We start from the raw sequence: 26,813 nt of genomic DNA, 5'->3' as shown, positions 1-26,813 counted from the left end.
GACCGGTATTGTGTATATCCTATTCCAGCCAAGAGAATTAGCGAATCTAAGTCACTCCTCCCTCCTTAGCAGGATGTGACAAAAAGACCTGAAGCTAAAAGTTTAGTTTCAATTGCCTAAATGTAAACAACTAAATTAATTTAGATGTCTTAGTTGCTAAGGAGAATAAAGACATATTTTGATGAATAGCCTGCTATAAAAATATTTTTGTGTAGCTTTATATAGATTGCTTACTGCCTAATGAAAAATGAATAATGAAATAAACTTCATTTCTCTTCATTACTGTTCAGTAAAAAAATACAGTGCTTAATATGTAATACAGAACTGTACACATCATATTAGAAAATGGAGACCTTTATGTATTGAGCAACAGGTTATTTTTTTTCTATGGATATTAAGGTATTCTTTCTTAACATTGTCTAAAATACGGTTCTGTTACAGGTTCCATGTGTGTCTTTCACTTTATCTTGCAATTCTGTTAATTGTGGTGACTATGTACAAGTGAATGAAGTAGCCATGTTCTTGAATTATTTAGAGATTAATTATTTTGTAATTCTAAGTTCTCTGCATATCTAACTTGTGGTAATAGTTACTGTGATTTGGTGTCATATTTAACTTTTTGTTCCAACATTGTGCAATATATGACTGCCAACATGAGAAAGTACATTTGTGATTTTATTTGCCTATAAAATAGTGTGTCTCTGTGTGTTATCTCTCTCTCTGTTACTAGCTATACAAGCTGCCCAACTAGCACTAAGGCAAATTCTTAGTTCCCAAGTGTCTATAAATTTCACAGGTATGAATATATTTATGAAACAGCTTTCCTCTGAATTTGAAGATTTCCTCTGAAAGTTAGATATATCAGGTGCATAAAAATGAGATAGATTGAGTTTTTCAGTATAATATTTTCATACATGCAATGGTAATGAATGTGGATGCATAGTTCCTTTCAGGCAGTGCATCTCCTAATACACAAGTTTTTTATTTCTTGACTGTTCATCCTGCAGTATCTTCTGTCGATGTAATGAGTAATGTTGCAGTACTGATATTGTATCATTATATGATACTGCTTGAATTTATTAGAGTACAGCCTCTAAAATAAGTGACACATTGAGCTGACTTGAACAGTGATCTCTTTCATTACATATTGTTTCTCATGCCTTGCTGGCAGCGTCTTGCAGTGAGCATAGTATGTCTCCCATGTGCAATATTCTCTTCGTAGTTGTGTTTGTCAATTTGTTTGTGCTGTCTCTTTGAACAGGGCTATTATAAATTATTAGTAATGCTCTTATCTATTTTTCCATAGACCGTGCTTTACAGGAAAATCAATAAAAAGTCAATGACAGGTATTTGGTTTTTTCTTCTGTGCTTATACATAATAAATTTTAGCTTGCTTTTCTTTATAACATGTGCTCTGATCAACATTTTCTCTGAGAGGCAGAACTTGAATGTGAGTTCATTAAAAAATTTCTAAAGGACAATTTTTTTCTTTTCCAATGGCTGGATAACAGATATTTCACACAGACACGGTGGAAAGCTATAGCCATATCCAACTATAAGGTATTCATGTTTTGAGAACACAGAGTGAACGCTACACTACTACCAGCATAGTCCACTCTTCATTCAACAAACAAAAAGTTTGGCAAATATGAGACTGCTATGCACAGGTACATTTCTCGGGTGGAGACACTCTTTCTGTTTGGTTGTGTGTGTGAGAAGGCATTACTGTTTCAATGAGAAAAATTGGTGAACCGCTTTGCAGTCCTTCCTTTTGAAATACATAATTTTTTTCCAAAAAGGCTTATGCCAGCATAAGAGGAAAGAGGAAAACAATATACAAGATGTAAAATCCTGCTGAACTAGAGGTCAGCAGTGTAAATTCTGAGTTCCAAGAAGTCGAGATGCACAAGTCAGTGAAGCTGGCAGGATTCACATTTCTTTCACATTAAATTATATAGCCTTCCCAGATTCCCAAAGGGAATTTAGGTATTTGTAAAATTCAAAATATTTAATACCTATTTGTGCCATGCCTAACGTAACAGTAATGTTTTGGTCCTTGAAGGTTTTTTTTTACCTTTTTTTTAAAAATCTCACCCTGTTTCTCCATATCATAGTGCTTGTTTTACTGAGTGTTGATACTATGCTAGCAGCTGGGGTCCCAAACTTATACCTTTGTCCAGCTGTACCTTGTACAGTACAAAAGTGTAAGTTCTGTCTACTGTGACTTACTACTTTTCCTTACAACACCAAAGATCAGTGTGAAAGTCCCCCTCAAATCCATACCACTCAATGACTGGAACACTGAATTTTTATAGTATAGGCAGGTAAACCCAGATGTTGGAAGCTCTGTTGACTTTACAGGCTTAAGGTTAAGTCTACTGACAGCTACTTCACAGATCTTCTTTTTTCTATGGATACCAAACACAGGAGGTCTGGCAGGACAGTTCTGCACTTCCCTGTTCGTACACCCCTACTTCTTTTTCCCCTTCCTACTGACCAAAAAAAGAAATGAGAATGAAAGGAAAACAAGGAGTCAGCAGACTGATTCTTAGAAAGACTTGAACTTCTGTGCCATAAAGAGTTCAGTGTTACATTGGATGCTCACCAGTTTAGCAGTGCAGGTGGCTTTGGGAAAAGTCTACAGGTTCAATATGGCCAAGGAAAGGACATGACTTGATTAATGCTGAAGACCTCCACTGCAGCACATGAAAGTGTATCCTGTACCGAATAATCATCCTTCAAAAGCTTGCAACCCAATTTGTAAGACACTAGATACAGAGTGATACAGGAAATAATTCACTCAGCAAAGTCAACAGGAGATTAATGGCAGGCCTAGATATGGAACCTTGATCTGATGCACAGCTATGTCCTACATGCAGTCCTGTAGTTTTATGAAATTTAACTTTACATCAAGAATAGAGTTTGCTGAAATGTCGCTTCACACCAAGAGTTTATCCTAAGTGAGAACAGAAATCCTCTCTACATCGTCTACTTTTTAAATGTATATCTTAGCATTTTTAAGACTTTTAATACTTGTGAATTAATACACTGAGAAGTAAGGTACTATAGCCTTGATGTCTCAGGGTAATTTGTTACCAACAGAAAAGGTAGATGTGATGAAAATACAGTAAGCCTGTTAGGGGCAGAAAACTCTTTAAGTAAATATTTTCAGTTGGTTGCAGGTTTTTGAGGATCAACATTTGCCATTTGCCAAGGGCGCAGAATCCCTGTAGTCAGACTTGCACAGTTGTGGCTTTCATCCCAATTTTTAAAAGCTTCATTTATGAAGAAGGTGCACAGTGAGCAAATGGAGCTTTGCAATATGATCTTTGGAACAGTCAGCCAACAAACGGCATGTGACCTAAGCTTATAATTTACAGACTAAGTTGCCCAATTTAGGTATGTTCCCTATACATTTGTCATTCAAAACACAAGTGACAGAACTTAAAACCAATTAAGCCACAAAAAAAGTAAGCTTTAGCACATTTTTTTTCATAAGCTTAAAAACTTTGAATACATACAACATATAAATATCTGGGCACAAAGGAAAAAGTATATAATCCAGTTTGTTCAGCACTAACTGCAGACCTATAAGCATGGCCATTACAATTAATCTCAAATGCTTCATAGGAAATCTTGTTCCATCCAATGTAGGCCCAGATATAAGGCAGCCAGTGAGAATGTTCACAGGAACAGATGTTTAAACAGAACATGGAAGGGCTAGTAAAATGGTTAGAGGCATGGAGAGACGTGTGTACATGAATGGATGAAAAGCATCAAGCACCAGCTCCAAGACTGGCAGCTGCATTGTCACCTCAGGTGGATGCACTGCACTGTGACACCCTATAGGGCCTGCCCTTGCATGACCTGTGCTCCTATGAATGCAGCTCAGGATGTTATGGGTGTCAGAGCAGTCATCACATTTTCCAAGTTAGAGGCCCATTCTATGCTAGGCTGTATTTTTGCTGTCATTTTGGAGTTGTATACGGGATGAACTTCTACAAAATGCAGAGTGTGGATGGGTACATGTCGTTTTGTGTGTGTTCTCTTTGATGGAAGGAGAACTGTACAGCATATGTGGGTACTAAAATGATATGCATACTACTCCTGAAGAATGCAGGAATGAAATGGGAGGGGTGTAGCATGCAAGCTAGGAAGAATGAAAATAAGAACTGTCTTGGTTATCAGCAGAGCCGTAAAGTTTTCCTTCCCATTTCTGTTATCAATCACTTCTTTTCCTGCAAAAGCCATCTGGAGATTCAAACAGCTATCTTAGCAGTTAATAAATTTATTCACGTATTCCAGTGTTTCTTCGGAATTACAGGATTAAAAATGATTTGTTAATGAAGACTGAGGTTGGTATCCACAGTGCCTGTATTCAAAAACCTGGGATATGTGCCTATCCAAAGCTGTATCTGTCCAAATCCTGAGAAAGGCAGCTGAGGTGACCTGTGACCGCAACATGAGGCATCACCTGCTGCAGCCGCTTCTGGACACCCAGCTCTCCTCCTCCAGGCATGACGCCACACAGGTCCTCGTGTTCCCAGGCGGTTCGGTGTTGGTGGGCTCAGCCACGCTTCCCTCCTGGAGGCAGCATTTCCGAGGGTGGCCACAGGCCCGTGAGGGGTGCGGGGGTCCCCACAGGAGCAGCTGTGCTCGCAGCCAGCCTGCGGGTGACAGCTGAGCAAGCAGAAAGGCCATGCGAGGCGGTCTCTCTCGTGGCGTGTTTTTTCACGGTCAGGAGTTAGGGGCCGACCAGCCTCTCTCTCCCAGCTCCCCAGCCAGGGACATGCACAGCCCTTGCGCTGCGCGGAGCTGGGGAGGTTATTTTCTCGCTGAGGAAACGTTGTACAAGAGGACACGAAATGGCATGGCGGGCGGGGCGCAGGGCTACGGCGCTGGGACGAGGCCGGGAGCCAGGGGCCTGCAGGCGGCGGGGGGCCGGGGCGCACAGCGGGCGGGGCTCCCGCCGCCCCGGGGGGTGCCGGCAGGCGGTGCCGGCCCGGCTCAGCGGGCGGGGGGACGCGGGCGAGGCCGCCGCGGGCCTGGGCCCGGGCCCCGGCGCTGGGAGGTGGTGCCGCCCCGCTGCCATGGCAACGGCGTCGGGCCGCGCTGCGGCCGCGGGCGGGCGGCGGTTCGGCACCATGTCCTCCCTGGCCGTGGCCGAGCCCCCCGCCGCACGGGCGCCCTCTCGCTCCCCGGCCCGCTCCCCGGTTCTATCGCCGGCTTCGGGCCCCTCTCGCTGCGGCGGGGAACGGCGCAGGAACGCCTCACCCGCCGCCGCCGTCCAGGTGAGCTCCCCCGCGGCCAGGAGTCACCCTTAGCCACCGCCGGCCGAGAAGCGCTGGCCCGGCCCGGCCCGGCCCGCCCTGCCCCGGCTCGGCAGCCCCTGCCCCGGCCCGGCCCCGCTTGTCTTGGCCGCTGCGGCGGGCTGAGAACAGGCCCCGGTCTGTGCCGCACACAGCCGGCGTTACCCGCCCGAGGGCGGGGTCGTGTCGGTTCAACGCGGCGCTTTCACGTTTCAAGGTTTAAGCTATTTTAAAGCACGGTCTTAAAAAAAAAAAAAAAAAAAAAAAAAAAAAAAGTTAAAAAGTGTGACTTTTCCAGGATGGACAGTTAAGATCAGTGGATTTGAACCACGTCATCAAACTACTGGAAGATTCAGGCTCAGTAAGTAAGCGTGACACCTCGTTATTTCATTGCACAGGTAGGAATGGGGCTTAGGAAAATGGTCCGTACAGTTCCTTCAGCACCCACCCCAAACACACCAGATGGCGCCGGGGGCTGGGCCTGCAGAGCACAAAGCTGAAGTATCTGCTCTGGTGTTCGAACCCTTCTAGAGGTGGTCGTTGTAATACGGACTGGTATCAGTCATGTTGCTATATTTAAAAAATGGTATGTGTGTAAATGTCAGTATTTCCTCACACAGACACTTACAACAAACAAAAGACAAAAGCATGCACATTTAAAAACTAGACCTGCAGAATTTGTGGCTTAACTGAGAGTTTAACCTACAGCTAAGAAACATAAATACATTCAGAGTTACTGAAAGTATGTCAGGAATTCATGTAATTCTCCCCGTTAACTGCTAACATTTACCCAGGGAGGTGATTTTAAGGGAAGGAGATAGACATGAAGTTCAGAGTTGAAGAACAAATATGACTGTCTACGCACACAAGAGAGCAGTATTGCGTGGACTTCCACAGACCTTTTGGTCTCCACAAAAAGATTTGGCAAACTGAATTCACTAAGCCATCAGTTACTTTTGATCTAAAAACCTAATAATTTATATTCTTAAAACAAGAACTTGATCAAACACCACAGTTTAAGTTAGTTTCCCACAGAGAAGTAGTTTGTGTCTTTCCACCTTCTTTTGATAGAGCTTGATAGAATAAACTTACTGACTGAAGAAAAATGTGCTGAACCATACTGTTTCACTGCTTCTCTAAAGAGTGCAAGATATATGATAAAATGCCCTTAGGATTCTGGGCTTGTAGATTCCTGAAACAACTTTCTGGCCTGCCTCAAGTTGCAGTGCTCTTGCCCAGCATGGAAGTACTCAGAGGGGCTGGAATGAATGCTGCATATCACTGACACACCCTGACTGACATATCCTCATTTCAGTCGTTTTCAGTTTGAATTTGCAGACTTTTCTAGTGGTGGCAGAGCTCCACTCTAAGCCGCTTAGATCTACGTTTTTACGCATCCATGTCACGTATGACATAGGTTTGGTTTTCATAGTTGTCTTTCACAGAATCCCAAAGAATTTAAGACACATTTGAATAAAAGAGTTTTTAAAAAGCCTCTTCAGTTACAAGAGTCCAGACTCCATACTTAGAAATGAGGCTTCATCAAGGAACTAATCCTGCTGCAAAGCACTTTCAGAATTCCATTGTGTCTTGTGATTCTTTAATCTAGTTTCCACTTTCATTTAAACTTAAAAGGGGATAAACATAATCATTTAATGTTCTAAGGTGAGCTGCAATTAAAACCTGCTTTTCGTTCTTTTACTTAAGAAAGATTTGGAAAAAGAGCAGCTGAAAACTCTCAAGAAGGTAGTCAAGCATTTTGAAAATGGGCTTGTATCCTTTGCCACTGTAGAATTCTGAAGTCATGGTGTTATATGGTAATACTCTTGACTTTTCAGCAAAGCATTTTGTGATGTGCCGTGCTTCCACATGGGGAGCAGTGGTGCTCCACATACATTCTCATCATTGGGCTTCTTGTGCATACATACCCAAGGTTGGTAGGTTAGCAAGATTATTGGATGCTAGATTAGTTTGCTCCAAAATTCAGTAGAGGGATCTCACCTGTACAGTGGTTGAAAGTGTTCAAAATCTAATTAGTGTACTTCCAACTCAGAATAGACAAGCATAATAATTGTCATTACTTAAGAAGCAGCAGATGAAATTGCAATGACTATCAGTGAGGAGATATTTGAAAGAAAAATAAAGTCAGATTAATTTATCTGAAACTTTTTTTCATATTTACGGTACAAATGGAAAGGCTTCAAGTAATCAGAAGTACTAGGGAGCATGTAGACATAAGGAAAAACATAATTAATATCATATAGTTCAGCTAAATGCCACAGTGAAAAAGTGAAAAGCTATCACATTACTTCACAATTGAGTTATGGCTAAGTGTTTACAGGTAGTTTCCACGCATCAGTGGATTGGTAGTAACTTCTCAGTCTCACTATTATTCAGTTTTGATCTTGTGCCTCTACTGTAATTTAGATAATCTAAATATGTGTTTGGGTCCAGATTTTCAATCACTTGGGATTACAGTGGGAAAGAATTTAAAATACCTCAAGGCTATCTCAGAATTTAGATAGGTAAATCTGACACTGAGATATAAAAATTTTTTGTCCTGTATTTTTAGATATTCAGTGCTGAACTTGCAGTGAGTTTAGCTGATCAGAAATCTAAATCAGATTTGTGAGAATTGTACTTCTGTAAAAGTAATGCTGCTTCAAAAAGCCAAAGTATTGACTCATGTGCTCATTTTAGACATCTAATTTTGCTAAAGCACTGGCCTTGTTTTTTCTTGGTTTTGTCTTTGAAGTATGAGGAATACAGTTTTCAACTTCTGCTTCTGTTCCACAGCAGTACAGTCAACCTGATTTCCTTAACTTTAAATTAAAAGCCCCTTAAGGATTTAGCACAAATTATCGAAATTCTTAAGCTGTGTGCAGAAAAAATGAATGAACAGGAAGCTTTTACTGAGCCTTTATGTGAACTTATTGAATTATGTGGGTAAGTATTTCAGCCCTTCTTTTAGAGATTGAAACATTTATTAACATGTTCATACGTTTTCTAGGGCAACTGGCATATCCATACAGCATTGATCGACAAGGCTTCTAGATCTGCAAGGCATCTATTGTATCACCCTTCCTTTTCATGAACTGTGTTTTCCTTGAGTCTAATTTCTGTTGGCATGAAAGAGGGACCGGACCCATTTTAGCAGTTCAGTATCTCTGAAGCTACCTATTACGTATTCAAAACTGTGTTGTGATTGTCCCCAGCTTGCTTGGAAGCAATTCCCCAAGGTGTCTTACTGCCTGAGTAAGTTGTTCTGGGACTGCTGGCCTCAAAAGATTCAGCAGCCAAGTCCTGCTGAGGTATGTTTTGCCATTTCAAACAAACTCTCTGAGTTTAAAAATCTGAGTTAAAGACACTTTAATGCCTGAAGATAAGCTTTATGAAATAACAAGCCGTATTGCAGAAGAGAAAGAACCACAACAATTCGAGGATTTGGAATTTATAATTACTTGAAAAATATATTGCATGAACTTCTGGTCATCTCCATTGCCATACTATACTTTATTTATAGAATAGAGTTTAGGTGTTATCCACACTTGTCAATAATTTTCTCCTCCTCAACAGTTTAATATAAAGTTACTTACAGAATGCTTGTAACTGCAGTTACTCCTGTATTTAATTGGAGAGAGTAAGGAAGGGAAAAATTATGCCAGACACAAAACGAGTCACATAGAAACCAGATATTCAAACAGGTTTTTGCATACCTTCCTCTCAGCTGTTAGCTTTAATAAGCATAGAACTTCTCAGCCGAGTATTTTATTTCCCCGAGCACCGTCAGTTGTACTGCTTTCCTCTGCTGCCACACAGTGGAGAATGCGAAAGGACATCACGAAGTTTCTTTTTCTTTGGCAGAAGGGAGACAAAACTGAGATTGAGTGTATAAAGTCGATAAAATGTAGTTGTGAGTAAGGCTTTTTGTCTCTTAAAGCAGTTCAGCAATAATCACGGGTTTTGCAATGGATATATGTTGGAAGATTGCACCCTTGGGTTTTGCTTCAATCTCTGCACTATGGAAATTCCACCACAATTCACTGCTGCTTCATATGACAAAGAGAAGCCTGTAACTAGAGGGAGGGGCTATTATTTAAAATTTTCTTTCAGATACTAGAACTTCTGCAGTAAAATTTTCCACTCTTTCATAACTGCTTCTGTTTACGTGTCTTCTTCCCACTTCTTTCAATGGTTGTTTCTTCCCCCCTCCCCCCCATTTATTCCATTATTTGCTCTCGCCTTTCTTTTTCTCTGACTGTGTTTACAGAGGTTAACCTACCGGAAAGCTGGTTCTACACTGAGCTGCAGAGACCTTAGCATAATATTCTAATGTTTACTGCTGGAGAATTTTTAGCACTTACATGTTTATGTTAAATTTATTTTTTCAAGTGTTATTGAATATTTCTTACTATCCTGTTTTTAAAAATATATTTGTCATTGGGCTATTTGGAGTCAGTTTATTGGTTTTATTTTTATCTATTTCAAGAGGTTTGTCCAGGGGATATGATCCTTTTTTTGCACCTCTGCACATGTCTATGCATAGTCTAGCTCTACAATAGCCTGATAGTGCCTAGATTCCAGTATTTAATCTTCCACATTTAAATGACATCTGTTTATTTACTGTGTTTTATTGTATCAAATATGAATTACAGAGATATTGTCTATGAACATGTACCACTAATTGCCAGATTATGGACTTTTCGGTCTAGAATCAACACTGCGAAGGATATATTTGTCCTAGGAAAAGTGTCCTTATTTGCAAAAAATGTCAAGGAACAAGAGAAAAAAATATTGAGCTTTCCTAGTGACTTGATTAATGTGTTCTTCTGCAGTGTTTTAAGCATAGTTGTAATATTTTAAAATTTCATATTTCAGGTTACCATTTCAAAAAAAGAAATTATCTGATGAAGTAAGCTATTCCAAGGCAGTTTCAAAATCCATTGCACAACTGGGTGAGTGTAAACTGGTATGCCACAATTAAATTAGTATTATTCCATAATAAAATGGACTGTATTATTAGCACAATTTTAACTTCTTGTTACCTCCATAGTAAAGGTTAAGTAATTTCTTTCACTTATTCATTCAGTCCTCTGTGCTTTTTAGTACTAGAAACCATTCTTAGCTTTGCAGCTAACCTGCAGGTTAGCTAGCAGAATTACGTATTTGCCAGAGTCAAAAGCTATGTGAGATAACTTTATCAGTACAACTGAACAACTAAACCAGTCTATAGCCTGTTTCATTTCATGTTGCTCTGAGAAATTGGTGTATTACTGTAACAACTGGAGCCTGGGATAAGAGGAACGTGGATCCTTCCTGCTTCTTTGAAACCAAATGGAAGAAACAAGTGAGAAACAGTAACTCCTGATTCCCAGCTCAAAGCTTTGAAACCCCAAAACCTGAGACTTATCATCTACAAAGGCAAAACAGAAGTCAGTTTAGTGCCACGCCTTGCTAGGAGTAGCAGTTTCTGACTTGAGCTTCCTGCTGCATCTAAGCCATGAGCTTCTATTTTTCAGAAATCTGTTTTAAGAGAGCTGTTGAGGAGAAGGTATCAAAAGTCATGTCTTAATGTCACTGGACCTCTTAGTACCAAAATATCTTTTTATGACCTTGCATGTCATATTTGTGATTTTCAAAGAAGATAATGCAAGCACTGTAGGTTAAAAAGACTTCCAAATAGAGCACAAGTGATATATCAGCTCACTTAATGGTAAGATTTAAATGATAAAGAGGTAGCACAATCAGACTATCACACATGAGAAAAAAGATGTTTCTTGAAATGGGTGAGAAAGTATTTTTAGAAGTCTTTATTTTCACAGGTCCAAGTAGATAGCAGAATGGCCTTCTGGTTTCAGATAGTTCCAGGTTCTTTTCAGAGTAGCATGCCTAAAAAGACACTAAAATCTGAAAGATGATTTATATCATCCATCTTAGGCACTGTTAGCTCTCAGTGGAATTCTCTTTATCTTGTGGGAAAGGATCTTCTTCTGTGCTCCCTCTATGTCATATCATGTCTGCTAGAAGAAAAGTTTCTGACATGTAACAATGACAACAGTCTAGTGTAGTAGCTTTCTTCTGAATTCAACAACTTCTGGAATAACATCCAGTCTCTTACAAGGGTCTGTAGCCATAAAGCAGAGGAGGTCGCTTTTTGATAAACCCTGTGCTACTCCTCTAAGACCTTTGTCCTCTTCAGTGTGGAAGTCCCTGTCCCTTGAGTATTTTAATCAAACTCTGCATGAAATGACAGATTTGTAGGGGGTATGACCAAAGGAAACACTAGATACTGTAAACGGAAGTGTTAAGATAACTTTCTTTAAAAATTATAAACTTTGTAAATTACTTTTTTTTTTTCTGTTTCTAACAGGTTCTTTGATGAGAGTGCCAAGCTCTCAAGTTAGAATACAAATCTGTAAGTGTGTTGTTAGCTTTTATAATACAGAACTCCCAAGAAAACTACTTTCAGGTAAAGCACAGTATTTTCAAGTGTGGCAAGAAATTGAGTGTTTATGATCCCAGCAACTTTGAAATGGCTCTTTTAATTAGCTGTGGATTATTTTTTCTTTATAACTATAGTTACCATATCTCATATATTAAACATACAGCATTAGCTAGCATGCAATTAAAGTTTTTGCAGGAATATGTACTCAAAACCCGAAATTAGTTCATCAACGTACAAGGAATTAATTATTACCTTTATGGGATCTAGAAAATGTGAAGTGGTTACAAGTTCTCTGAGACATGGATAATGGAAGAAGAAAGAGTGGTTAGGATCAGAACATAAGGGAAAGGTTATTTTCAACTTTGTATATGTAGCCTGCAGAGAAGCAGCTCCGGTTTCACTTGTGTTGCTTGTGAGGGATAGATCTGAGCCCATCTAAATTTGATTGAATTCATATTATATGGACACATTTAAGTGTAGGCTTTGAATAAATTGTGTGACTTGTCTCTGCAGAAAGAGGCTGATGATGCATTCATATGACCTCAGGCGTGATCCTCTGGTATTACAGATAGGCATGCAAACTGTCATCAGAATCCACTACTATTTATTCCTTTGACCCTTATGATAGTGCCAGAGGCTGTTATCAGGCAAAGTCAGTCATGGATCTTCTCCTAGAGGGGCACAGGATCACATGCTGTGAGACAGCGCTAGATTTATAGGGAGCCATGCTATAGATGAACATTGTCACAGTGTGGATCCAGAGGGCAGGTGAGGGAGCATGCTGAATGTCAGTGTGCTCCTTTGCAGTGTTCTGACAGCATGGCACTAGTTCCTGTGCCCTCTTGCTAGTTTTCATTTATTTTAGGAGGCCTAAAGAACCTGCAGCTGCAACAGCCCTCACAAGATTCTAGAAATATGAAAATATATAAATTTGGGTTTACCTTACAAACAAGACTCAAATCCTGCAAGCAGCTATGTGTGCATTTAGTTGTATATATGTAAAGAATTCCATCAAGATAAGTGAATGTTAAATATCGAGAGATTTTATTCTTCTCCAGATTTAGAAAATAAAGTGTTATCTCAAAAATGAATAAAGTATTTTAGTCTGGGTTTTTTTAGTCAAATTCTTCATCTCTACCAAATATGTAAATCTTGCCAAAGTTTGATCCTGCAGAGTTCTCTCTCTTACCTGTAAAGTAATACCCTTAGAGCCTATCAGAGTTTTTGCTTAGTTAAAACTTGTTTCACCACATGCATTATCTGCATTTATCAATCCTGCATTTCATGTAATTTGATATATATATTTTTAAGCTATTTAAGATAAACTTTGCTTTCATGAGTTAGCATATATAAATATAAATTTATTTTCTCAGTGCTTCCCCTTCCCCCGTAATTCAGTAATGAAGTATGGATTTGCTTATGCATGGACAAAATTAAGAACAGGAACACATTAGAAAGTCAAGGTTAGAAATCTAAGGTTGGATTCACATATTTTCAGTAATACAGTAATAAAGGCATAAATTCTCTAGTAATTAGGCTGCAGAAGATAACTAGGTCCTGCGCCAACAACTTACTGCATGAACTGAAGAAGTTTTTCACCTTTCTGTAACCTTGCTGGTTCTTTCATTCTGTAAATTCTAGGAAGCAATTAGTTTGTTTATATAGCATTTTAGTCTCTCTGAGGGTAAGACTGTTGGATATGCTTTAGGCACTATTAATACTCAGATATAAGAAAAGCCATCTCTTATTTATTGGATTGGTTTTTCAACCGGTTTTAGGACTAAGGAAATATGATACTCGGTTCTCAATCCTTTCTTGAGAAAGGGTGAATATTTTGTGACGTAATGAAAATTCTGAATATTTACTGCATTATGACTGAAGCTATTGTATGTGCAGGTTACCAGCCAACAAGTGCAAACTACAAAATTCAGATGGCTGAATTAGGAGGATTAGCAGAAGCTCTAGTTTTGTCTCTAGCATTAGTTGAAAATCAACTTACCGAAAAGTTGTGGGTACTTAAAGCTCTCCAGCATCTCTCCAGATCTGGTTAGTACAAACTATTCTTTCAACTGTCTCAGTACCTCTGATCTTAGATCACTTGTTCTCTGAACATGCCTAAAACAATTACTGACCTACAGGTAATTAATTATGCAGATTTTCATAATTTCAGGAGTAAACTGCAGACTTATGATGAAGGCCCAAGCAGCCCGCATACTCTGTTTGTACCTAAATGGTGTTGATCCCTCAGGACAGCTGGTGTTCCATTCCTCAGAAATTCTATGGAACCTGTTAGAAAACACCTCAAAAGAAGAAGTTGTTAATCAGCTCAGTAGCTTGGAATGTGTAAAGTAAGTACAGAGAAACATTTTATGGAGACATCTAAAGCGTTGCTATTGTGTAGCATTTTGTTTGAAATGAATTGAGAGAAAATACAGATGGAGAATGGTGGTGTCTCATTAAGTCCTCATTAAGGTTTCAGTGTTAACACATCTGATTCTCCGGAATGGAAGCACTACTTGATCAGACCTTACAGCCAAGCAGCCTATGATTTAGACCCCTCAGGCATCTCTTTCAGCAAGTCAGATAGCACTGTGGCCTGTGAGATGCCTGGAAATTATATATGATGCAAGAGGTGCCTGCTGGGTAGCTTTCAAACTCAGTGGCCAGGATCCATCTAAAAGCACATCCAGTCAACTTCAAAACTATTTCATTGTCAAGCCTCTCTATATTTCATGAATACAGTGATCCGCTACCAGTTGTTTCTGTTACAGGGTAAGAGGGAGTTCAAGATGCTCTGCTGCATAATGCAGGAGGTATAGGCCTATCTATTCCTTTGTATGATGAAGTTATTTACACCATTTTCAAGCTCATGTTAGGCCCAGTAGGCCAGTATTACTGCACTGTTGAAATGCTGATGTTACAAAATTAGTAGGAAACTATGCTATGTTATACAAAGCTTAGTTCTAGATCCTTTGCTGGTGCAAGTGACACTGATTTAACTATTTAGGGTTAGACCATTTCTTCTCAATAATAATTCAAAAATATTGAGTTCCATGCATGAGTAAATACTATATCTTTCTATTAATTAATTACAACACATACAGTGGAAGGTGCAATTTGTAATAACATACACTTTGCATCTATGCTTAAATTTGGTGTCTGGAGGTACACGTAAGAATCCATTTCATAATAAAGTTTTAAGTTATTTCTCTTGCAGTTAAACCCTAAGGCTTTGAAAAGGATAGTGTTGAATAAGGATTCATATACCTAGAGCTGTTTAAAATTAGAATATGAAAAGAAAAGATAAAATGCATTTCACTTTCTTTTAAGTGCTTTGAAAGAAGTATTTGTAGATCTTCTCATGCATGGTTTCCGGCATTACGATCGCCAGCTACGGAATGACCTCTTGGTGGTTGCCACATTACTAGCTGAAAATCCTGAAGCATCTATGATTGTAAGTATTTATAGTTATATTCCAGAGACTAATAACTCCTCCTTTGATATTATATACTCAGTATTTTCTGCCCATTAGGGCTCTAGTATTTGTTCTATTCTGACTCCAGTGCTTCCTCTTTCTTAGATTTGCTGAGCAAGAAACCATTTCTCTTTCTGCAATTCCCCTTCCCTCAAAGAGACTCCAAATCTGTAGGTCATTATTCTGGAGTACTAGCATCAACCTTACTTAATACTTTAAAAACTACACCAACGCTATTCATGTGCAAAAGTTAATGCTAACTCTTGTATACTTGTGCAGATTCTCAGATGTGCTATTCTGTTATAAGGAGTTTTGCACTAGATCTCTTCTGCTGTTTGAGGATGTAGGAGTACAGGCTATATTCAAATGGCTCAAATTCAACTGAAATATCTGTGCCTTATAACCAGGCACAAGGAGGATCCTCCAAAAATCATCTCAGAACCCCTAAATAAAAAGCTGAGAAAATAATTACTTAGATCCAGTTAATAAGAGACACATAAGACTAGGTCACATAAATGTAGTCCGGAATGCATTATCATGACTTGCCTAAAAAGCAGATGACTCATTCTTCTGTAATATTCCAGAATTTTTATGAGGAAACTAGAGAGAAGTTAACTTTTAATAGATGTTAATGTTCTTTTATTGTTTTGTTTTACAGCTGAGGTTTAGAACATCATTTAAAGTTGTGACACACATACTGAAAAATTAAGCAACCAGATTCCTGTAGATCTATTGGCCATTCAGGAATGGATTACTTCAGGGAATTAATTTCTCAACTTGAGTAGAAGTTTCCCAATTGGCTGCATTGCTAAATAAATTTTATAATCTGCAATGAAGGTTACAGTTTTTTCATTCAGGCTTTCCATTTTGTCACTAACGATTATGAAATGTCTGTTATACTATTGCAGCAACATACTTGATGTCTAAAACATTCAAATTGTTTATTTGGCTGTATAAGCAGGGCAGTTTTTTCCTACAAGATAAGCTTTTAATTCCTTATACTCCTTATACTACAAGGAAGTAAAATTGTTTCAATGAAGAAAAAAATGAAAATGTTTTAATTTAGATTCTGTGTTCTCAGCCTCCCTAGATATTTTACAAGGTATAAATATCAAGTAGACAAAACCATTAACATTACCATTGAATCCTGCCTTGTAGGCAATACCAGAGAAATTTTCATCTGAATGTTCTTTTTTTGTCTTAATATACTACCCAAGCAACTTCAGAAAACTCAGTCTTGTATTTAACATAATTCAGAAAACAGCATAGGAATCTGAGCCTTTGAAAAGGGAAATCATCTTCTCACTACAAGTAAACTGGAAAATATATGTCAAGTAAAGCTTATGTTGATATTAATTACTATTATTTCTGTGTTAAAACAAAACTGTATGTTTGGTAATTGCTGACTGGTTTCCATCTGAATTTTCATTCATCAGCAAGGAAAATAATAAGTTATAATGTTGGGGTTTATTTAACCACTTTGCAATGAGTTTGTACAGAGAATATAGATACTATAGAGACAAAAGCTAATAGGCAATATAGTTGTGTACTCCAGTATTTTCTTTAAAATTACTTTTGCAATATTTTCCTGATTGTTAAAATCGTTTGGGTTTATGCTAACTTCCAGATCTAGGCCAAACAAATCAGATCAGAGCTTGTTGGGGATGCATCTAAAAAGCTGTTGTAAAACTAATAGAACTGTTTGATTCTGCTGGAGTGTCTGTGTAGTGTTCTGTGAGCTCTGCTCCTGTTGAGAGCTCATGGAAAGCTCTGTGGTGGCTTTGCTGGAGTACTGAGGCCAAGTTAATGTATTTTGTTGCTCAAGAAGAGCAGTGTGCTGGTAACCACGGCTTCTAATCACCTCAGAAACAAAGCCTCTAGTGTGCTGCATAGACACCCGCTGGTCTCAGTCCTATCCACAGTTATATTAGACATAACTTCCTTCTGTTAGCTCTCCAGGAGCTGTAAATTACAAGATTTTATTTTCTGAATTGTTAGTATGTAATATTTCTAAATGCATGTTGCTCATACATGCAGTTTTCTTGTGCTTATTTGTAAATGCACTAAAGTTCAACGTAAGTGCTTTAGTATGCACAGCTGAAGGCATAAAATCTTAGGGGTTTTGTGATAACTGACAACCCTGATGTCTAAACTTACACGTGCACAAACGAATTTTAAAAAACACAACTCTTTTAACAGTACTGAGAAAAGAGTTTTCATGTGTGGCAGATTATAGTAGTGAATACCTGTGTTTGGGACTTCCCCATACAAGTTCAGGCTTGTACTGAATGAGACGTGTATTTAACTAATTGTACCCTTAGGACTGTAGTTAGTATTGTACAATGGTCAAATGCTTGATCTCTTCTTTCATAAAATTCTGTTTATTCTGCCATACGTTAAACTCTGTGTTCTGAAGAAAAAAGCAAAACTAGAATTCAATCTTAAGTTGTAATTTTGCTGCAATTTAATTTATTTATGTTTTTTGAATACCTATTAGGAAAGTGGATTTGCAGAGCTCTTAATAGCACTTGCAACATTTACTGAAGGTAAGCAATTTCATACTGCATAATTACACTGTTTTGACTTTTCATGATGATTTTTTTTGTAACTTGTCTACAATTTCCTCCATAGTTAAAATTCCCAATCCCTTGGTAAAAGCTGTTAAACTTACCTACTCTTACGAGGACTTTGAGCTGAAGAAGTTACTATTTAATATAATAAGAGTCCTTTCTAAAGACCCATGTGCTGTACAGGTAAGTTTTAACAGAACAGAAGATACAACAAGCGGGGAAAAAAAATAAGGGGGGTGGGAGCAGGGCGGAAGTCAGAAGAATCACAGGAATATTATTTAGCTGTCCATCTGGCATAGTCCAATAGACAGCTCCAAATCAATAATTCATACATAACTTTAGACCAAGTTCTGCTGTTTGAAAGCAGCATACAGTTTCTATTTTAGAAAAGTTACAAACCTAGACCATGCTAGGAAAATTACCTGTCAAGTGATTGCAAAGCATTACTGAAATACATGTGAAAAACATAATAAAGTTTAACACATCACAGTCTGTGGGAATGCTACAGGATATAAACAGTTTATCTGTACTGGCAGTACTTGCATCATATACTTTCTCAATAAAAAATAATTTTCATAGTGTAACAGGTAAGATTGAGTAATTGCTTTAGATTTTTCTTATTTGCATGAAAAACCTGTAAGATGTCTCTCTTTCTCTTTTGTCTTGACTGCAGCTTCTCAGTGAAAGTGATGTGATACCAGCTTTGCTTTATTATGTAAAACCAAACCAAAAGCCTGGATTTCATGACTGGTCTGCTGCCCAGTATGAAGAATTACAGCTTCATGCAATTGCTATTTTAGCTTCAGTGGCTCCATTGTTAGTAGATAAATATTTGTCCTGCCAAGCGAATACCCTTCTCCTTGTGTTTCTAGAATGGTGTATAGGCCAAGGTCAGTAGGTGCTCATGGCTGTCATACACAGTAACCTCAAAACACAACTCAACTGAACTTATTCTTTGACAAGAGGGAAAAATGTAAAACTCATGAGGTTAGAATGATTCTTTGGCAATAGGTCACTTGGGAAAGTAATCTTTCATAAAGAAAGGACCATAATATTTTTCCTACTGAAAGCTAAGCTGGTGCCCCATTCCCTGGGTACCACTGTATTGCTACTCCTTCAGTTGTGTGGGCTGCCACACATCTCTACTGCCCATGTTTTAAGCTAGTCAGATACACTTGTTGTGGCAACAAGTCCATCCAGTAATTCCTGTCATGAGGCAGGATGCATTAACTCAAACTTAGAGCTGTAAACAGTAAGGCAGCTTCCAGATTAAAGCTGGTTTGTGACCATCAGCTAAAAGTATGGGCTAAGTAAAAAGATAACTAACTGTAATCAGTTTCATGGGCTGGTTTTGTGGGAGTGGATAGTTTTCACCATGACACTGGTATGTTTTCCTAGGAAGAATTTTTCATTTGGGTCTAATGGAGATAAAAAAGATTGCTATAACTGTCATGTTAGAGAAGATATTTCACATTTTGGAGACTGCTTATTAACCTAGTAAGATTTAAAAAAAAATTAATAATTTTAAATATTCACTAAAATCATACCTTTCTTACGAATGTAAAAAGTATAGCCCTACACAGGCTTATTACTAGATGTTTTTAAACAAGAAGGCTTTCTGACATTAAGGGATATATTTTGTTTGTTTGTTTCTTTTCAGCTTACACTGATAAGCTTTTTTTCTTTTGCCTTCCCCCAAGCATATTATTATTCTGAATTTATGCTGTCTGCCAAAAAAAAAAATACACTCATTGTGATTGCTCCACAGATCGTTTCCTTGGTCAAGGTAACAGTTTCCATGGAACAGGTGGTCGTGGCAACAAACTTGCACAAATGCGCTACAGCTTGAGAGTGCTGAGATCTGTTGTGTCCCTTTATGATGATGCTGTGAACGTTAATTTGTGTGACCAGGGAGCAATTAGCCAGCTACTGGGTAAAGCACAATTTGTATTGCTCTACTCAAATTAGTGCATTTCTGTTGACACTAGGAATGTTAGTGCTTTTTTGTGTGCTGTGGTTTTAGTGTGTTACTTCTTTGCTGAAAAACAAAAAACCCACTTAATCCAAGATGTATTTGATTTGATTTTGAATTTTGTTATACTGTAACACACAAAGTTGAACAAACTAACGGACAGCTGTAAAAGCTTAGGTGTTTAATTTCAGAGTGAAAGCTGCCCCTTTTCCCTTTATTGTACTTCCTTTGTTACATTGTACATTTATGGTAGCCTGTAGGAACTCCAGCCATGAGTCTTGTTCTACCTGTCTGGTACAGTGTCACTTTCTACAGCCCATCTTGAGAGTAGAAGAAAATTAAAACCAATGTACTTTTATATGAATAATATTATGAAGAATAAAAGCAGAATAAAACTGCTGAACCACTGCTCCTGCAATTTTAGAGCATTTGTTTGTTCAGTAACATATACCTACTGTTACATTTGTTTTTACGTTGCAATACACACTGTGTTCTTTTCTTACAATAATAAAAAGTTTCCAGTACTCTGTAAGACTCATGCTGGAAGAGACAAAATAGGTAAGATCCTTTGGAATTCAAAGAGTATGTTGTATCAGGAAGCCTAGAAATAGAAGTTGTAATATCCTCAGCTGAAAGTTGAACTCCAGTGAAAACTCTGTGGAAACTTACAGATTTTAGTGAAAGCAAAATTAACGCTATACCTTACGTATCAGATTCAAGTAACTTTTCTTACTTTGGGGGAGTTCTGTGTCTGAATGTCATCTTTCACATAGTGGTTCCAAGGCCAATTTTCTCAGCAGTGGTGGTATTTTATGTCTCCCATGTTTCTACTGCCAGTACAGATGTTTGTGAGGCTGCACAGCAGGGCAAATCAGTAAGTTTGTAGCCTTTTTCTAAGAGTTGCTTAATTCAGATCAGTTCCCTGAATTCATTGCACTGGCACAATACAAGGAGTAGCACAGAGACTGAACAAGGAAGAAGTCCGTGCAAGCTGCTATCAACAGCTCTGTCACCAAAAGTAAAGTCCATGAAGCCACAGCATCAGTGATGCATTTCAGTAAGCTATTACAAAAGAGAGGAGATAAAACTGAACAGCATAAGTTGATTTCTTTAAAAAACACTTGGTGTAAATTTGATATTATTTCTTTTAAATGAACAGCTGTAATAGAATTCTGACTTGTGTATAGGATATTAACATGTATAAAACATATTCGTTTATAGATATCCTAAAGTATGCAGCAAACAAATCTAAAGAGAAAGAAGATGCCATTCTACTGGAAATCCAAGCTGATATATTATTTCTTTTGTCTGCTCTCTGTGAAAATGATCTCCACAGAAAGGTATGTATCTTTCTACCTCATACTGTGCAGAAAATATCAAAATATGATATATTTTCATTTAAAGGATATTGCTTCTCTTTAATTATTCAAAAGCAGATGTGAACTGTAATTCATTACTAGCAAATCAGGTCTGATAACGGGTTTTGGTGGCAGTGACAGTTAGAATGCAAAATCACTCAGAAATCCACTAGGAAGTGTCTCACCTATTTCACTGGTAATTTACATGGTTTTGAAGTGAATATATGAAAGTGTGTTAACAAATGAGATTAGCAGTTTGGAAAAACTGAAAATCTCTTTTTCTTATGTATATCATAAGGAATATATTCTGCTCTAATGAGTGGGCCAAATTTATTACAAAAAAATATTTAAAGTTTTCAATTTCTTTTGTATTTTTAATGTAGTTATTTAGTAAATATCATTTAAGAAACATATTGCTTTAATTAACGTTTCAACAGGAACTCTTCAGCTATGAAGGAGTGAATATACTGATCACATTCATTCAGATGGATTCAAAGAAGTTACACAGTGAATTAGGCCACAATTGTCTCCTCCTCAGTGCACTCGACTGCTTGTGGTTAGTAAAGTATTTTAGCAGCAGTAACTTAAAAATATCAAATCTGGTATTTTTTAGGTCTGCAGTGCTATGGCTTTTCTCTGCACATGTAGGCCTTTCTTCTATTTTTAATGTATAAAAATCTTTCATACAATTTGACTAATTAAAAACGGTACAAAATAAATGGAAAATTCTGTATGTATTCTCTTCTAAATAAGGGTTCAGGATGACAACCTAACTCCCCACACAAAGTGACCTCCTGACATGGAAAGTTACCTAAGACTCTCTGAGAGGTGTATGGTTAGGGTCTGTAAATAACTTTAGAGAAGTAAACAGAAGTCAAGAATAGAACAATATTAGCTAAAAACTGTGTAAGCATAAGAAGTGCTTGTAAACTGGCTAAATTGGGCTAGAAATATTTTAATCATTGCTATCAGAGAATGCCAATACATAGGAAGATAACCAAAAGTTAATTGGTTTTAAGGCAGAGGTTGATAAATACATTGGAAGCCAAATGATATGTTTGTCTGGGAGAAAAGACTGATGCAGAAGATCCCTTCAGTTTCTGTTTTAATGACCATAAGTGAGGAAGTAAGAGAAGGAAGCAATAGCAACATGAATGCTAGTTTTATGATCATTTTAAACTGGAAGTAAACAGTGTTGCCAAAAAAAGTTTTGCTTGTCTCACCCCCATGATTCACTCACAGCCCTGCAATAAGCCAGATCAGGGACATGATCCAGCTAAATTTTAGTCTCTTCTACTGAGTTAGTTTTAGCTCAAATCCATATTCTAATCCAATTCATTGTGAACCTGCCAAATTTCTTGGGCTGCTACAAGGAAGGTGTGCCACCTGCAAGAGAAGGAAGAGCAGTCAAGTAAGGTATATTGAGTTATACAGCGTAAATGAAAAGGCATGTGAAGCATGGTTTTTCTATTCCCCTACATACCGTCAAGGTTTGAAGCGTATTGCATACCAAATATATTTATGCAATTCAATAAAAAAAAAATGAGATGCTTGTAGAATGTTCTAAAGCATAAAAATGTTTCTACACAGTCAAAGTGTTTCCCTTTAAGGTCCTGTGTCATTGGATGTTACACTGCAGAGAATTATTTTCTTGAAAAACAAGGCATTTTTCTCCTTCTGGATTTGTTGGCAGTAGGTATTGTTATTTTTCTTGTTACAGAATGAAAGAGTAGTGAAACAACATGGAAAACTGGATTATTTTTGTTACAGTATCTCCTAAGATTATTATAATACTAAGAAAAAGATCAGTGTATGTAATTCCCTGAGGTATGAAAGTAATCACGTACCAGGATATGTGCTCAGAAATGATTGGACAGATTTTCCATGCATCTTTTTTAAAAAATAAATACTTGACAGAGGAAGTTTTAAATTTGCAAATAATATACTCTTTTTAAAAGAAAACTCAACCTATGGTCTTATGTTGGATGACATCTCTGTTTACAAAAGCACTTTAGTTCTTTCTTCATATTGAAGTTAGTAAGAGCAGAATTAGTATACACTTCAAGATATAAGTTTTATTTAGAAGTTTTGATGTTTAAAGCTACTTTGTACACGTGTTTTGTATCTATAGCTACTTCTGTGGGTCTTGGACATAGAATTGGCACAGGCATTTCACCTGTCAAAATAAGCATGCACCTTCCCTCTTTCATCCCCTCCTCATTCTCACTGGCCGTACTGCCAGCTTCTGACGCCCTTCCTTGCAGCACAAGGCTGCAGATCCTTCCTTACTCGTAGCTGCTGCTAAAAGATCTGGCCATAAAACAGAACAGGTGCTGCGTGGTACCGCTCAGCCACTGCCTTCAGAGTCTGTTTCTTAAAAAAATAAGTCTTTGGTAGTATTATATTCTCCAGCATGTGATGAGCCTCGAGGCATGTATACAAAACCTAGTAATTCTACACACAGGTATGTGTGTCTTACACGATCCTACACTCATTTCCCTCATGTTCTTTGATTTATGGAACTTCGCATGGTAGGATTCCAAAAACTTGAAAGATTTACAAGTTTATACACCAGTTTTGTGCAAATAATTGTGATGAAAAGCTTGCAGTTACCTGATTACGTATTATGCAATTTCTCTATCTTTTTTGAAGGTAGATATCACTGTGTTTTAAACAGTTTAAAACATTTTTTTCTTTTCCTTTTACCAAGTTAAAGAAAAAATACCTGTGCAATATAATTCTTGGAATCTTGGTTGAATTTTGTGACAACCCTAAAACCACTTTGCACATCAGTACCTGGCGAGGGGCGAAAGATCAAACAGCAGCTAAACTTCTAGTACAGTTGTGGAGACAGGAAGAGTCGGATCTAGGAGTCAAACGTGATCGATACGGAAGGATTGTTGGTAAATTTTATGATGCATGTGAAACTGTGAGTAGTTCTACTGAATAAGTAAAGCAAAGGCAGTATTTGCTCTTGTAGTCTGAATCCTGATGAAAGTAAATCGCAATGTTTATAGCTTTATGCTGTATTTCTTACCAAGCCCGAAAGACCTCTCTGTTTCGTCTGGAGTCAGGCCGCTAGATGGCATTTTCTGCATCAGCTGGGAATGAACCAGACAATGAACAGAACCACGGCTAGTATCCTGAACAGCTTTCCTAATGCTAGACAGTTAGAACTACGTAATTTCTTACTCAAAAGGCATTGTGTTTTGTTATATGTTGTAAAAAGATGTAAGGTGAGCGCTATGTTCTTGCAAATCTTTAGTTATGATAATTAATATTTCCTGGCCCAAATTATGTTCAAATTCCTGGCCAAACTATCAGAGTGATTGACATAGCATCCACAAAGTAAGATGGAACTGTTGTGTTTTGGAGGAAGCATCACAGAAAAGAATATGTCCATAGCTGCCTGCTAAAGACCCTCATATTTCATTACATAGATAGTATTTCCTCCAAGTTTAATAGCTTTGGGAACATACTACCTCTTCCTTCTTGTACTCTGGCTTTGTGTTTTGAAATTATTAGACATGAAGAGACCTATTGCTAGCAGCTTCCAGAAACAGCAAGAGGTCATTCCGATGCCTGCCGACTGTCCCAGCTTTGCCATCGTGGAAATTTCAGAAAACATACGGGCAAAACTTTATTCATTATTGTGCAAGCTAGGTAAGACAAGTGAATTGCCTTGTTAGTGTCATATTTGAACTGAACTGAACTTGTTCACTGGCAATCAATAAAGCCACTACAAAAGAAGAAAAAAAAGATCAAAGGAAACTTTGAGATGCATCATCAACACTGTTACTAACAGATACTAGCTCATCCTGTTCTTAAAAGTCCCTACTGATGGGGATTTCAAGCCTTCCTCAGTACTTGGCTGCCTCTACCATTAGGAAGAGTTTTCCTAGAATTAAACCTCAAATTTGCTTGACATTTTCTGTGACTTGTTTTCCCACACACAATATCTCTTTCACATATTTTAACTCTTCTACACTTAATTTTATTTCCCTAGATTAAGAAAGACATTACTCACTGATCTCATTTTCTAGTGTAACCTCTGATTATTCTAGTAGGTTTTTTGAGTCTTTCCGATTGATTCACATTCTTTATGATCTGTAGAGTCTCAAAACTGAACACAGTGCTCCAGCAGAAACCTCACTGCCAAACAGAGCTACATTACTTATCTTGTAAATAAACATTCTGACATTAATATAACAATTAATCTATTCATAATGGCATGATGTTGTTTGGTCATTTGACTTAGGATCTTGTCCAGTCACCTGCCATCCTGGGATTTATACAAGTGACTCTTCCTACATTTAGATTTTTTATTTATCCTTACTGAATTAAATTCTGTGTGTTTAGATAATTTTTCAAATTGGCAAGATTAATTTGCATTCTAATCTTTTTCTTTGAAATGCTGCAGTCCCTCCAAATTCTGTTACCTGCACCCTGAATATGAATACTCATTACACCCTTGTCTAAAAGCCTAAACTGAAGTCAAGATAGATGATAAACTCTTCCATATCCATAAGATTTCTTGTATGGCTGTAGACAAAAGCTAGGTCATAGTTTTTACTAATTTGTTTTGGATAAAAATGTTTTCATTGTTAGCTGTATAAACATTATTTGTTTAGTTATTTGTTTCAGTCTTTTTTCAGGAACTGAACTGAACCAATATTCTCTGACTTGTCTTTTAAAAATAGGCATTATGTTTGGTTTTTCATGTCTATCCTCCACAGGTTCAAAAATGATCAGTAATTGTTCTGGGATTGCTTTAACCAGTTCCCTGGATATCCTAGAGAACCAACTGGTTTGAAAACATCCTTAGTTTCTTTAATAAACTATAGCTAGTTCTTTCTCTGTTGTAACCCAAGTTCTTATTAATTTTTGTTAGTCTTATATTAAATGTTGGATTGCAGCTAAATTCTTTATTAAAACAAAAATGCATGAGATATCATTCCAACTTTATCCTGACCTCTTATGTTAGTTATTTACCTTGTAATATCTCCTGTGAAGTACTGAAATGACATGAAAATGGGTAATAACAAAATGAAAATATTTTAATAGACTTTTCTCAGCATCTTCCTCGACTGTAGTCATGTTCCACAACAGCCTGTAATGTGGTGATCTAGAAAATCAGTGTTAATTGGTCTTTATCTATGGTATTTCTTTAACTTAAAAACATGAGGTAATTATGCTCTGATAGATGATACGTTCCCATTACCACACAGATGGTATGATGAAGTCTAGAATGAGATTTAATAGACTATATATAGGGGTGTGTGTGTTAAAAGTCAAATATCATTAACATTCAGCATGCAAAAATGAGGCATAGTCTTAGCAACCATACTTCTTTACCTTATTCTTTTACACATGTTGTCAACATATTTTTAAAAAGATGGACTCATGATGCTCAAGGCATTATGCTCAAGGCTCAAGTCTATGAGATGGAGGACCACCTTCATTACAAAGCTTCGAAATAAAGTACTGGACACCCTATAATACGATTCTGTTGTTGGCTACTTCACAGCGAAAGCAAACTCCATTTGTGTTGAACTGCTTCTTTAGAAACCGTGACCTGTGGGCTCAACTATTTGCGTTAAAGGAAGATCAAACCCTTCCCACAGAAGCGTAGCAAATGTAGAACTATCCTGCTTTCCAAGTGACTGGAAGGTCACTGGAGCCAC

General features: G+C 37.7%; 1 protein-coding gene across 1 annotated transcript in view; it reads left to right on the top strand.

Annotated features, from left to right (window-relative positions):
* Positions 1–5,129: 5,129 nt before the first annotated feature.
* LOC121087123 (GTP-binding protein 10-like) overlaps positions 5,130–26,813 on the top strand; it is a 59,668-nt gene continuing 37,984 nt past the window's right edge. Inside the window, exons 1-18 of the mRNA XM_040591798.1 lie at positions 5,130–5,291; positions 5,608–5,670; positions 7,017–7,082; positions 8,146–8,255; positions 10,188–10,264; positions 11,680–11,778; positions 13,651–13,800; positions 13,925–14,102; positions 15,085–15,208; positions 17,727–17,775; positions 17,861–17,982; positions 18,473–18,689; positions 19,568–19,732; positions 20,993–21,111; positions 21,567–21,685; positions 22,740–22,821; positions 23,840–24,032; positions 24,655–24,792. Of these exons, the coding sequence (XP_040447732.1) occupies positions 5,145–5,291; positions 5,608–5,670; positions 7,017–7,082; positions 8,146–8,255; positions 10,188–10,264; positions 11,680–11,778; positions 13,651–13,800; positions 13,925–14,102; positions 15,085–15,208; positions 17,727–17,775; positions 17,861–17,982; positions 18,473–18,689; positions 19,568–19,732; positions 20,993–21,111; positions 21,567–21,685; positions 22,740–22,821; positions 23,840–24,032; positions 24,655–24,792 (2,218 nt within the window). The 5' untranslated portion in view covers positions 5,130–5,144. The remainder of the gene's footprint in view (positions 5,292–5,607; positions 5,671–7,016; positions 7,083–8,145; positions 8,256–10,187; positions 10,265–11,679; positions 11,779–13,650; positions 13,801–13,924; positions 14,103–15,084; positions 15,209–17,726; positions 17,776–17,860; positions 17,983–18,472; positions 18,690–19,567; positions 19,733–20,992; positions 21,112–21,566; positions 21,686–22,739; positions 22,822–23,839; positions 24,033–24,654; positions 24,793–26,813) is intronic.

This window comes from Falco naumanni, chromosome 4, assembly GCF_017639655.2.
Source record: "Falco naumanni isolate bFalNau1 chromosome 4, bFalNau1.pat, whole genome shotgun sequence".
Taxonomy (NCBI): domain Eukaryota; kingdom Metazoa; phylum Chordata; class Aves; order Falconiformes; family Falconidae; genus Falco; species Falco naumanni.
This window is presented reverse-complemented; position numbering and strand designations above follow the sequence as displayed.